The sequence below is a fragment of the Pteropus alecto genome, unplaced genomic scaffold (genome assembly GCF_000325575.1).
Source record: "Pteropus alecto unplaced genomic scaffold, ASM32557v1 scaffold7, whole genome shotgun sequence".
NCBI lineage: Eukaryota > Metazoa > Chordata > Mammalia > Chiroptera > Pteropodidae > Pteropus > Pteropus alecto.
The window spans coordinates 4758188-4770051 of record NW_006494614.1 but is presented as its reverse complement, the minus strand read 5'-3'; the positions used below and the strand labels follow the sequence as shown (position 1 = coordinate 4770051).

At 34.0% G+C, this 11864-nt stretch overlaps 1 protein-coding gene across 1 annotated transcript; it reads right to left on the bottom strand.

Annotated features, from left to right (window-relative positions):
* Positions 1-3460: 3460 nt before the first annotated feature.
* LOC107196737 (endogenous retrovirus group K member 5 Gag polyprotein-like) lies at positions 3461-5339 on the bottom strand. The gene is given in 2 exon segments (XM_015600239.2): positions 3461-4382; positions 4384-5339. Coding segments are annotated over 2 exon segments (1530 nt in total). The 5' UTR covers positions 5263-5339; the 3' UTR covers positions 3461-3731.
* Between the last annotated feature and the right edge of the window lie 6525 nt (positions 5340-11864).

Genomic DNA, 11864 nt, shown 5'->3' with positions numbered 1-11864 from the left:
GAATATTTATTTATTATACTAATCTATATTCCTAAAGCTAGACTATTGATCTTCATATTCACCAACTCTCTCCTCAAAGCTGCTTCTCTCCTGAGTAATTAGGCCACATAGCATAGAACTTAAAAGCAAAGGCTTTTCAACTCTTCAATCGGATTTGGAATCCCACTCTACTGGTCACTAGCTATGTGATATTGGGCAAGTTGCTTTTACTCCACGTCCTATAGTTTCTTTATCTGAAAAACGTAAATAATATTATCATGTAGCATTGTTGTGATAATTAAATAAATACATAAAAATATTTTGAGCAGAGCCTGGTATAAATCGAGAGTTAAATAAATATTAAAAATAATGCTAATAAGCATCGCTATATCCCCACTATATCCCCTGTTTTGGCTAATAGCATCATGTTTACTCAGTTGCACAAACTAGATATCTGAAGGTCAGCTTTAAACCCCACCTTCTCATCATATATATGTCCTAAATAATTTGGGGACATAGTCCTCAGTCTACATATTTAGTGTTCTAGCTTTAGATTAAGTCTGTTCTCTAAACTGGACAATTTGACTGAGTCTCATAACTCTAATTCCATTTGCCCACATTCAGATCTGTTTTTCACATCTCTTATTATACCTTCCCCTGTCCACCACTCCCCATACCTAAATCTAATTGTGTTATTTCTTAAAAGACTTAAAATCTTCCACTATAAAGCCCGAATTTCTCATCATTTCACATCAATTACAATATGGAAGGTCACTGTCCTCTGAACCTGCTCTTCTACTTCACAGCTCACTGTTCTGCACTATTTTCCCCCATCCCCCACTTAGGGTGACTTTTCTTTTATTCTCTACTTTCCTTACCTTTCCACTGTGCTTAAGTCACTGCTTCCTCTTTGACCTTCTAGCACAATCATTCTTTAATGACAATAAGAGCAGCAATAATAGCTGACATTAATGTATAATTCTGTGTCTCTCACTATTACAGAGTCAGGTGTTACCTCATTTACTCCACAAAACAATCCCGTAATGTAGGTATTGTTGTCAACCTCATTTAACAGATAAGAAAACTGATGTAGAAAGGTTAAGTACTTGTCCAAGGCCACTTGGCTGGTGAGATATGGAGCACACTTTGAATTCATACAGAAAAATGAGAGCCAAAGCTACTAAGAATACTTCCTCCCATTACACCACTCAAACACAGCACATTGTATTATCATTAAAAAAAACTACATCTGTCTCTTCAAAAATACAATGCCTTCTTCATATTTGTACTTCCATTGTCTAATTCAGTACCAGTAACACAGAATGCACAATTAATAAAAGAACTAACGAACAAATGAATGAGAATGATGACATAAATAGCTAGTTTTCGATGGATTGCCTTTCCTACCTGGCGGATGTATATTATATAAATATTATTCTTTTATTAACAGCTATATTGAAATATAATTGTTATACAAAACACCGCACATGTTTAATGTATACATTTTGATGAATTTGAACATATGCATACACATGCGAAACTATCACTACAACCAAGGTAAAATGTCAACCTCATTGGAAGGAAAGCCTAGAAAAATAAAATTAAATTAAAGTTGCTGTTACAATTGCATTAATATTGATACAGATTTATGAAACCACAAGTAAATTGGATCATAGAAGAACTATGCTTGCCTTGATTTATCAGTTTTTCAAGTTCTGAAAACACTAGCATTATTGTTTATGCAGACCTCAAGACAACCTTTCATCGAATTGGGCTCCTTGAATCCTAAAGGCCTAATCTCTTTTTCCAAGGTTATCAGATATAACCACTGTAATAATTTTAAAAATTAGTATCAGTGAAGTTGTTTCAATTTTCCAAAGATAAAAATGTATATACTTTATTCCATCAATAAAGTATAGCTTCTGTACAATTTCTAAATCATCTCCTGGAGATATCACATAGTAGCCTCATTCAGCTGAGATACACGATGTGATTCCTGTCTAGACTTCTGTACTATAGTTCTCCGTGGTCAATGAGACCAGCCACATTCGTTGTTCTCTAAAAAGTTAAATTTACTGTTGTAATATGAATCTTCTTTCATTGAGCCTCTGACTGTCCAGAGGTTTCCAAACTTATGTTTATACATGTCAGTGCTTTTTTAAATAACTACATGAAACTGAAATCATCATAAGTTTTTATTACTATTTATTTATTTATTGTTTACTCACGTATTCTCCAAACTTATTCCTAGAAGGAAAGATAAAAGTCTTCTACAGGTTTTATATTTTATCTTGAGCTTAGGTACTTTATGTTTAATTTTCTAACTTTCAAATATATGAGTTTTTATTTTTTATTTGTTATTAACTTCTAATTTAATTGCATTGTATCAAAAAAAATTCTGCATAATATGAATTTTTGAACAAAATTTTGATATAAAAATTTTATGAAATAGTTTTCTATAAAACTCTAATTAGAAGAATAGATCATAAAAATAACTGAGAACGTACATGAAGATTCAGCTGCAAGGAATATCTACACATTGCTCTTTATAAGCACAAATTTTTTTTCTTTTTCTTAATTGATTGATTTTTTTTATGATGACATTGGTTAACGAAATCCAGTAAGTTTCATCTGTACACTTTAACAGTAAGGCATATATATATATTTACACTGCGTGTTCACCTCCTATAGTTAGATTTCTTTCTGTCATCACATATTTGACCCCCTTTATTTCACCTCCCTCCCTCTCCCCTCAGCCTCTATCCTGGTGTCCACTAGTCTATAGTCCATGTCCATGAGTCTGTTTGTTTGTCCTATTTGTTTGTTGGTATAAGCACAAAAATTGAGGAAAAATATTATCACATAAGTTATGAAAAAAAGCACAAAATAGATCACTCTGTACTTGTTAAAATTATGATTTGAAGAAACTTAATGACCTGGGAAGATGTTTTTTGTCGGAAGCCAGCCGACCAAGTCAAACCGGGTACCTCAATGGGGGAGCAGGGACTGAGAAAAAAAAGACAGGGTGCAGGAGGGAGAACAGATCTCACAACTGTCTCTCCGAGTTTATTTCTTCTCCTTCCTTTTATACATAATCTGTTCCTTTGTGTATCCCAAGATAACATAATTAAAGTAACATCCTGAAGATCAAGGTACAATCGACATGGCGGTCGTCTAAGCATGAGAACCGACGTGTTAGCAGGAGTAACACAATTAGACAGCTGACAATTATTAACACAAGTCCGGCAGCCAGTTTCCAAATATGAGTCTGCCAAGCGCCAGAGCTTGTTTTCCAGAGTCCAGCAGATAAAGCAGTCTCAGTGTTATAAGGCCGAGAGAAGTCCCAAACAGTTTCATTAAATCCTGTTACTAGGTACAAAGTGACATTCTCTTGATGACAACGATGCCACCATACTGAATCTTTTTGTACATGTCTCTTCGAGTGACAAAGTTCAAACGGAATTGTATCATTGTTGCTTACAGCTTCGCCATCAGGAGCCCCAAGCATAACAGCTCCTCCTTTCTTATGCTAAGGCTGCTCCGTGATATTCAAACACCCAGGTTGGGAAGTAGAATTGAATAGAAAACAAATAGGTAGTCCTATTGCTGATTGCTGTTCCATGGCTAATGGCAATCCTAAAAGTTTAGAGTTATTAGAAAAAACCTGGATCTGTGGCCCAGACCAAACAGTTGGATGTAGTACCGGAGGATCTGGGATGTAAGCCCAATGCACTGCAGCATAAGCTGTTGGATTAATCAGTATTCCCATCAGAAGAATAATCTCGATGTTCATTTTCGGCATGCTGCACTAGTCGTTCAGGCAACCAGCGTGCTCCGTCAGCTCCCTGCGGAAAAACACAAACATGCCCTCGCCCCCATATTAGTACAGGATCTGTTAATACTTGCTTAATAGATTTTCCTTGCAGTGCTGCAGCAATGGCTATTCCTTGGGTATAAGAGGGCCCAATGTCCGAGCAAAGTCGGATGTAATCTTTAAGATCCCCTTTCCTTTTAAAAGGTCTAATTGCGGCCTGACAAGCAGAATTAGCATTCTCATATGCTAATATTTTTACTAGAATAGTTTCGGCCTCGGGATCACTGATAAGCCGACCTGCTGCATTCAACAATCTATCAACAAAATCTTGAAAAGGCTCATCAGGTCCTTGCCTAATCTTAGATAATTCTTCAGTCTTTCTGTTACTACAAGGTAGGGATTTCCAAGCTTCTTTAGCTGCAGTATTGATCTGGGCATAAGCGCCAGCAGGATAAGTTAATTGGTTTACATTTTCTTTATATGGACCTTCACCAGCAAGCATATCGTAAGTAATTCCGTTATTGGCTCCCTTGTTTAATTTGGCAGTCCTTTCACAATGCTCTCTAAAAGAAGTATCCCATAATAAAAAAATCCCCACCAGGTAAGCAAGCTCTTGCCACAATTCTCCAATCCCAAGGCGTCAGGGCAGAAGCCGTAAGTCCTTCCACCTGAGCCAAGGTAAACGGAGCGGTAGCTCCATATTGAGCACAAGCCGTTTTCAATTCTTTTAATACCTTAAAAGGTAAAGGCTCATGTCCCCTGGTGCTTTGCCCTTGTTGATCATGCTGATCTATTACTGGAAAAGCCATTTTAAAATCTCCGATATTGTCTCCATTAGCTGCAGCTATTCTAAGCCCCTTCTGTAAGCCAGTCTCAGAATAAGGGACCTTAAGTGCAGGTATAAGTTGTCCTTCAGAATTTAAGCCCTTAAATTTCACTGGAGGAGGGTCCACACCAGCTATAACTGTGGGATGTAGAGGATGCGAAAAATCCTCTGGAGTCAGATTTTTACTCTGAGTGTCCATAGGAGGTAGTTGCAGCAGTTTATCGCCTCCCTGTTTCCTGTTTATTTGCACAGTAAGTTGCTTAAGTTGGCGCTCAAGCTGATCTATTTCTCTACGAATGTTATCTGGTACTGCGGGTTGGGCAACGCCTCCAATAGCTACAAGTGGAGCTGAATTTTCATCAGGCGAATAATATCTAGCGGCCTCCTCCCCATCATCAGTAAAAATGGAGTCGAAAGGAGGGGGAGGCATCAGAGGAGCAGAAGGCACAACCCGAGCAGCCTCAGATTCGTCATACTCATGAACACTTTCTGTTTTAAGTACAGGTGACATTTGTTCTTTAATCTGATCTCTTTCATGCCTAGGGTCTAAAGAATCTCTAATCAAAGTCCAAAGCCCAAAAGTATCTGCCGGAACCTTAGTAGGTCCGTGGTCATCATAGTAATCCCGTAACTTTTTACCCATTCTTAACCATGTCTCTAAATCAATTGTCCCTTCCTCAGGGAACCAGGGACAAACTTCTTCTATAAATTGCAAAAACTTCATTATGCTGAGCTGAGCTACTTTAGCTCCTCTAACTCTAAGCATATTCTTAAGCCTATGTACAAATAGCAGTCGACTATTTCCTTGGCCCATTATATTTTACAGTTTCTATTCTATATTTACAAAAACTCCTGCGTACTCACCTTCACCACCCACGGCTTCTTTGGCCAATCTCGAGTGCACTCTTCTTGCGGTGGGTCCTTGCTTTTTCCCCCCGTTTTCAGGTCCCTGTTCGGGCGCCACTCTGTCGGAAGCCAGCCGACCAAGTCAAACCGGGTACCTGAATGGGGGAGCGGGGACTGAGAAAAAAGAGAAGACAGACACGGTGCAGGAGGGAGAACAGATCTCACAACTGTCTCTCCGAGTTTATTTCTTATCCTTCTTTCAAACACAATCTGTTCCATCAAGGTACAATCGACACTCCCTTTGACACTCCCTTTGACACTCCCTTTGACACTCCCTTTGACACTCCCTTTGACACTCCCTTCGACACTCCCTTTGTCTATACTTAATCTTCTTCTTCCTGGAATTCCACAGAACCAGCCTTTTCTTTTTTATGCAAGCAGGCCTCCCGAGATAATCCATGCACTCTTTTGAATTTGGGGAGCTTTAGCTCCCTACAGTTTTTAAATTGAAAGTAATACATTATAAAACAGTAAATTTAGTATGTTCTTGTATATATAACTGGAGGCAAAATGTTAACATTGTTGTATGGTTAAGATTGGGAATAATTTTTATTTATTATACTAATTTATATTTCTAAAATTTCTAATATATTAGTTTTTTAAAAGACTTTTTAAACTCTTATATTAATATAAAATTTGCACAGAATGAAAAATTTTAAATCCTGTTTGATTTGGTTTACTCTGAATATTTAGGACAAAGTTAATGCATATAGAAACTTTCTTTGGCCCTAAGTAGGAACAGTTGAAATTTTGGGCTCAAAATGCATCACAGTTTTTGATATACTTAAAACACACAATACACATAAACTTTCTACTCTTGCTGCTGAAAATTCTTTTAAATAACCATGTATACCCAGCCTGGACTACCCGAGTTGACTCAGACTTTGAGTTACAACTAGATTTGCTTCAATAATGTCTAATGCCCTTAAAACCGAGGTAGACTTTTATTAACAGACATTATCTAGCAAACATTAATTGATGTTAAAACATAAAAATTTAGTAAAACAATGAAAAATTTTCACAAAGTTCTGTAGAAGTTATTTGCTAGGAGATTCCAATACAGTTTTGTTGACATCTGTTCTCATTCTGATTAATCTTATTTTGAGTGTGTATGTGCATCATTACTCTTCTGAGACTAAGTGGATTCAAATTTTATTACTTAATTAAACTATTTGATTTGTAAGTCAATGAAATTCAAAATAAAAAAATTATACCTATTTGATAATCAGTCTACATAACAAAATGTAGATGTATGTTGATCTGAAATAATAATAATAATATGCTTGTCAATACTCTAAATAACATAGAATTTCAGCTTTTAGAGTTCTTTGAACCATAAGATTATGAAATTTAAAAATTTTAGTCTTAAAAAATGTAAAATAAAATGATAATTTAGATGTAGAGAAATAAGGTAGCCTCATAAACTCTTATTTGGAGTTATACCCTATCTAGAGAAAAGAGATAAATTATAGCATTTTTTTGCAATGGAATGCCATGATTCATTGACACAAGAATATACTTTTGATTTATTATTAAGTAGTATATACAAAATGATCATATGATCTAGTTTTTAAAAATTCTGTATATGTGTGTATACATGTATGAACATAGATACATAGTTATCAGATGATTCTGAACAATGGAATCATTGGCAAGTTTATTTTCTCCTCTTTATTAATCTGTATTTTGTTATAATAAGTTATTTTTTACATAAACTGTCAGTCTAATTACATGGTGGTTTCATGTTGGAGTCGAAGAAACCTGATTCTCTCTTGTATGCACCAGAAAAATAAAAATAATTCCTTAGGCAAACAGGCAGAGCAAAATAATTAGGCCCAATCATAATTTCCCTTTGTCAAATATCTACTTAAAATAAATTGTATGACTATAAGTGTCATAAAGTATTATCTGTTTTATTTGGAGAGGCTCCGAATAGCATGTTTTACTTAGTATTATTTTGGTAAAATAGTCAATGCAATAGGCAAAGAAATAAAAAAAAGATATAACTATTAGAAAGGAAAAGATAAATATCATTATTGCAGATATAATTGCATATCTTAAAAACATACAAAAATAAACTGAAAAAGTTTTAAAACTTGTAATAGAGATCAGTAGATGGCTAATTACATATACAATAAAAATAATTGTTTAAATAGCCAGTAAGAAGCAAATAATTTCAAAACCCGGAATACCAGTGCTCTCAATGAGACTATGAGTTATCTGATATCATAAAACAAATAGATTTCCAATTTGAATAAGTGAGATTCAACTCATTTATTTTCAACTAAAGTCTTTGTCAAATTTAGGAAAGCAATATTAGATAGATCATAGGTAGGTAGGTAGGTAGATAGATAGATAGATAGATAGATAGATAGATAGAAGATAAGAGAGAGAGAGAGATAACAGATAGATGATAGATATAGGTAGATTGATCTAAAAGGGCATCAATATAAATATATAAATATTAACAGTGAATGTACTCTAGATTATGACATTTTAGATTTAGCTATATATTGATTAACAGAATTAACAAGGAGCCTAACTGGGTTTTCCAAACATTATGCCTTTGAGAAATATATTCCAAGCTTCAACCACTTGACTGAAACCATTTTGGGAATAAAATACATTCTTAGTAACAAACTTATAATAATAAAAAAAACTAACTGTCAACAACACAACACACAATCACCTCTTTGATTTTTAAATTTCTTTTGTACTAATGATATGCTTTTTTCCCCAAAGACGTTTTACAATATACAGTAGATAATATTAGTACACCAAGATTTTCTTTACTATGGCCATAATTAAATAGTAAATCGTACCAAAGTATAATAATCTCTGTGGCAAATAGCTAGCTGTTCACCAATCAAACAGAAGCAAAATATCTATATCTATATCTACATATGTATATACATATATATATAGTTGTTGATGTTTGTTGTTGTTGTTGTTGTTGTTGTTGTTGTTGCTGCCGCTTCTGGGGACACAGCTAGACTGCAGTTCTGAGCCCCTCTTGCAGTTGGATATGGACACATGATTGTTTTAGTACATGATCTTTAAGGAGAAGTAATGTGTACCACTTCCAAGATTGGCTCATATAAATCTCCCATGAGCAATCTGCCACGTTTTTTACCCTCACTTCTGGCTGCTGATCATGTCTCTGGTGACCTTGGAATCTATATTGTAAGATGGCAAAGTAACCATCAGTCTTCCCTGGATGTCTGTATGGAGAAAGGTCAGCTATCAACCTGAATAACATCCCAGCACTATTAGATGAAGAAGAAAAAGTATTTTTTTTTAAGGCGCTGAAATTTTGGTGTCTATAACGTTAGCCTACTCAGCACTAATACAGTCTCTACGTCTCCTATCATCAATCTTTTCCTCTAGCTTTCAACTTTCAATTTATGATTACTTGTAGTGTTACTCTCTGCCTTTTATTTGCTTTCCAGAAAACTTCCTGCCTTTAATCCCTGGCAATTTAGTTCTAAAAAATCTCACTTGTAATATAGCTAACAAAAATTGTTCAAAGTTTATAGAGTAATGTTCATATTTTCCCTCAGCTTCAAAGCTGACAAATTATTTTTTATATTCTTACTTTTATAAGAACATTCATATAGCTTAATGTAAGAAGACTAAATGCTTGTTTTTATATTAACATATTTTACTAAAACTTTGATTTGTAATTGTTTTTCCTGTTAGTATTCTTTAATTATTTGGTAATGAACATGATTTATTTATGTAATTTTTAATGAAAAAAGGGGAGAAAGCCTTGTTAAAGTAGATATTTATTCCCCTGTTCACTTAAAATTTTTAATTTAACTAAACTCGAGTTCAGGTATTTGCAAAAATTTCTATCATTTCCAATTTGGCTTTAATTTCTTAAAAATATCATGTGTACAGGCCTGTCATAGTCACAAACATTGACAAGACAGCATGCAACCAGAGGATGCTCTTCCTTTCTAATTTCCACCTTCAATTCTCTAACATCTTCCATATTAGGAACTGAAAAGCTATGCCCCACTTCAAAGCCTTCCATAAATAACTACTAAAACAATCTTCTGGCCTGTAGGGGCCAAACTTCTAAACTCTGATTTTCAAAAATCCCTGGATCATTCATGGTCTGTCCAACTCTACTGTTTGCCTCTCTGTGAACATTCCTTAATTCCTCAAACATATGTACTCAATATCTCCATTCATACAATTTTATTTTATGCTGTATATGATGCTTTCCAGAACAAGTCTTTTATCAGAGCAATCTTAATCTCTTCTGTGCTCCTTAAACTGTGAATTCCTTGAGATCAGCAACTGTGTCTTATTTTCTTTATATTTTCTATCTCTTTAGCACCATAGAATTAATACACATAATGTTTGATGAATTTAATGAATTTCATCAAGTTAAATAGATCAAATACCTAAATTTAGTCAATATTTCTGCTTCTAATCTTCTACTGAAATCCTGTTTTTATTACGACTCCAGGTAATAGGATTACTTCCTTCCAAGAATAAGATATGGATACTAGTGGCAAGAATACAGGAGTTCTGGAAGGAATAAATGGAAAGAAAGTTGTTTCTGAAATCACTAGTACAAATCGTTTTAGGAAAAAGAAAAATGAACAGCAGTTTTGGTGACATGAATTCTAGAATTTTTAGATTTAGCTACATATTGATTAATAGAATTGATAGGGAATCTAACCAGTTTTTCAAACATTATGCCTTTGAGAAATATATTCCAAGTTTCAAACCACTTGGCTGAAGCTGTTTTTGAAATAAAATATATTCTTAGTAACAAACTTAAAATATTAAAAAAATAACTGACACTGTCAACAACACAACCCACAATCAATCCTAGAAGTGTATTCTTTCCAGTTCTCAGTTTAGTTGATACACTGTGTTAGATAGAATGATAGATCTTTTTGAAATTTTACGATCCATCTTGAGTAGAAGGTTTTGTAGTGTTGTCAGGTATAAGAGTTATGTATACTCCACAAATATTTGTCATATCATAGAAAGCTTCAACTTAGAGAGGAGGTATATAACTTTCTTTGTTCTATTTAATCTCACTGAGTTACTATGTTTTATGTTTTAAGAGCAAATATAACTGAAATACAGAGCAACATGAAAATAACAGTGAAAATTCAGAAATGGTATTTCATAATCCGGACCCTGTCAACCTATAATTTCCACAAAAGGCTTTTTAAAAAGAGGATAGAAACATTTACGATACATTTTTAATATTTATCACTAACTTTCACTCCAACAGAATTTCTATGTTGCACAAATCTAGAAGGATTCTGTTTTCAAAAACTGCAATTAAATGTGTTACATATATACAATGGAATATTACTCATCCGTAAAAAGGAATGAAGTTCTGATACATGATGCAACAAGGATAAAACTCGAAAACATTATGTTGAATGAAATAAGCCTTACTAAAAAGGGACAAATACTGGGTGACTCCACTTATATGAAGTATCTAAAAGTGGCAACTCAATAGAAACAGAAAACAGAACAGAGGACAGGGAGCTGCAGAGAGGAGGGACTCGGAAGTTAGCTGCTACTTAACAATTACAAAGTTTGTTTGAGTTGATGAAAAAGTTTTGACAATAGAAAGTGATAATGGTTGTGCAACATTGTGACTGTGATTAATGCCACTGATTTATACACTTAAAAATGGTTAAAATGGCAAATTTTATGCTATATACTTTACCACAAAAAAAAAAAAATCCTGAAAAAAATTGCAGTTAATGAACAGTGACATGGCCAAAAGAAAGCATAGCATTGAACTTTATACCTGTGACAACCCTGACATTTTTAACTTAGGTGAAAATTTTTATTCCTGTTCAGGAATGTAACCAAGAATTGAGGATACTTCAAGTAGCCATATTATTAACACTGACTAGTTATTTGGAAGAAGGAAAAAAAAACAACTAGATTTTGTGGAAATAAACAACTATGTCTTTGGAATCTACACTATAATTTTAAAAGTTCTCCCCAATCAAGATTTGATTTTTGAGACTGGTGGAAGAAATAATGATTGAATAAATTAAGGAATTATTTGCAGGTGGTGGAATATGAATGATCTTATTAAATAGTCAAAATATATTTTAAATATATACTTATATCAATCAAAAAAAAGATTCAGACTATAATAAAGAATAAAAAGCATTTATCTGAGCAAAAGGATTGCAATTTGAGAGGTACGGATTCAGGTAAGCAACCCAAACTGCACTCCAGAGAACAAAGAATAGCAAGCAGAGTTTATAAAGGAAAAAAAGATAAAATGTAGTTTTTCGTGCACATGAACAACTGCTTGCTAAATTAATAGGGATTGGTTTGTTC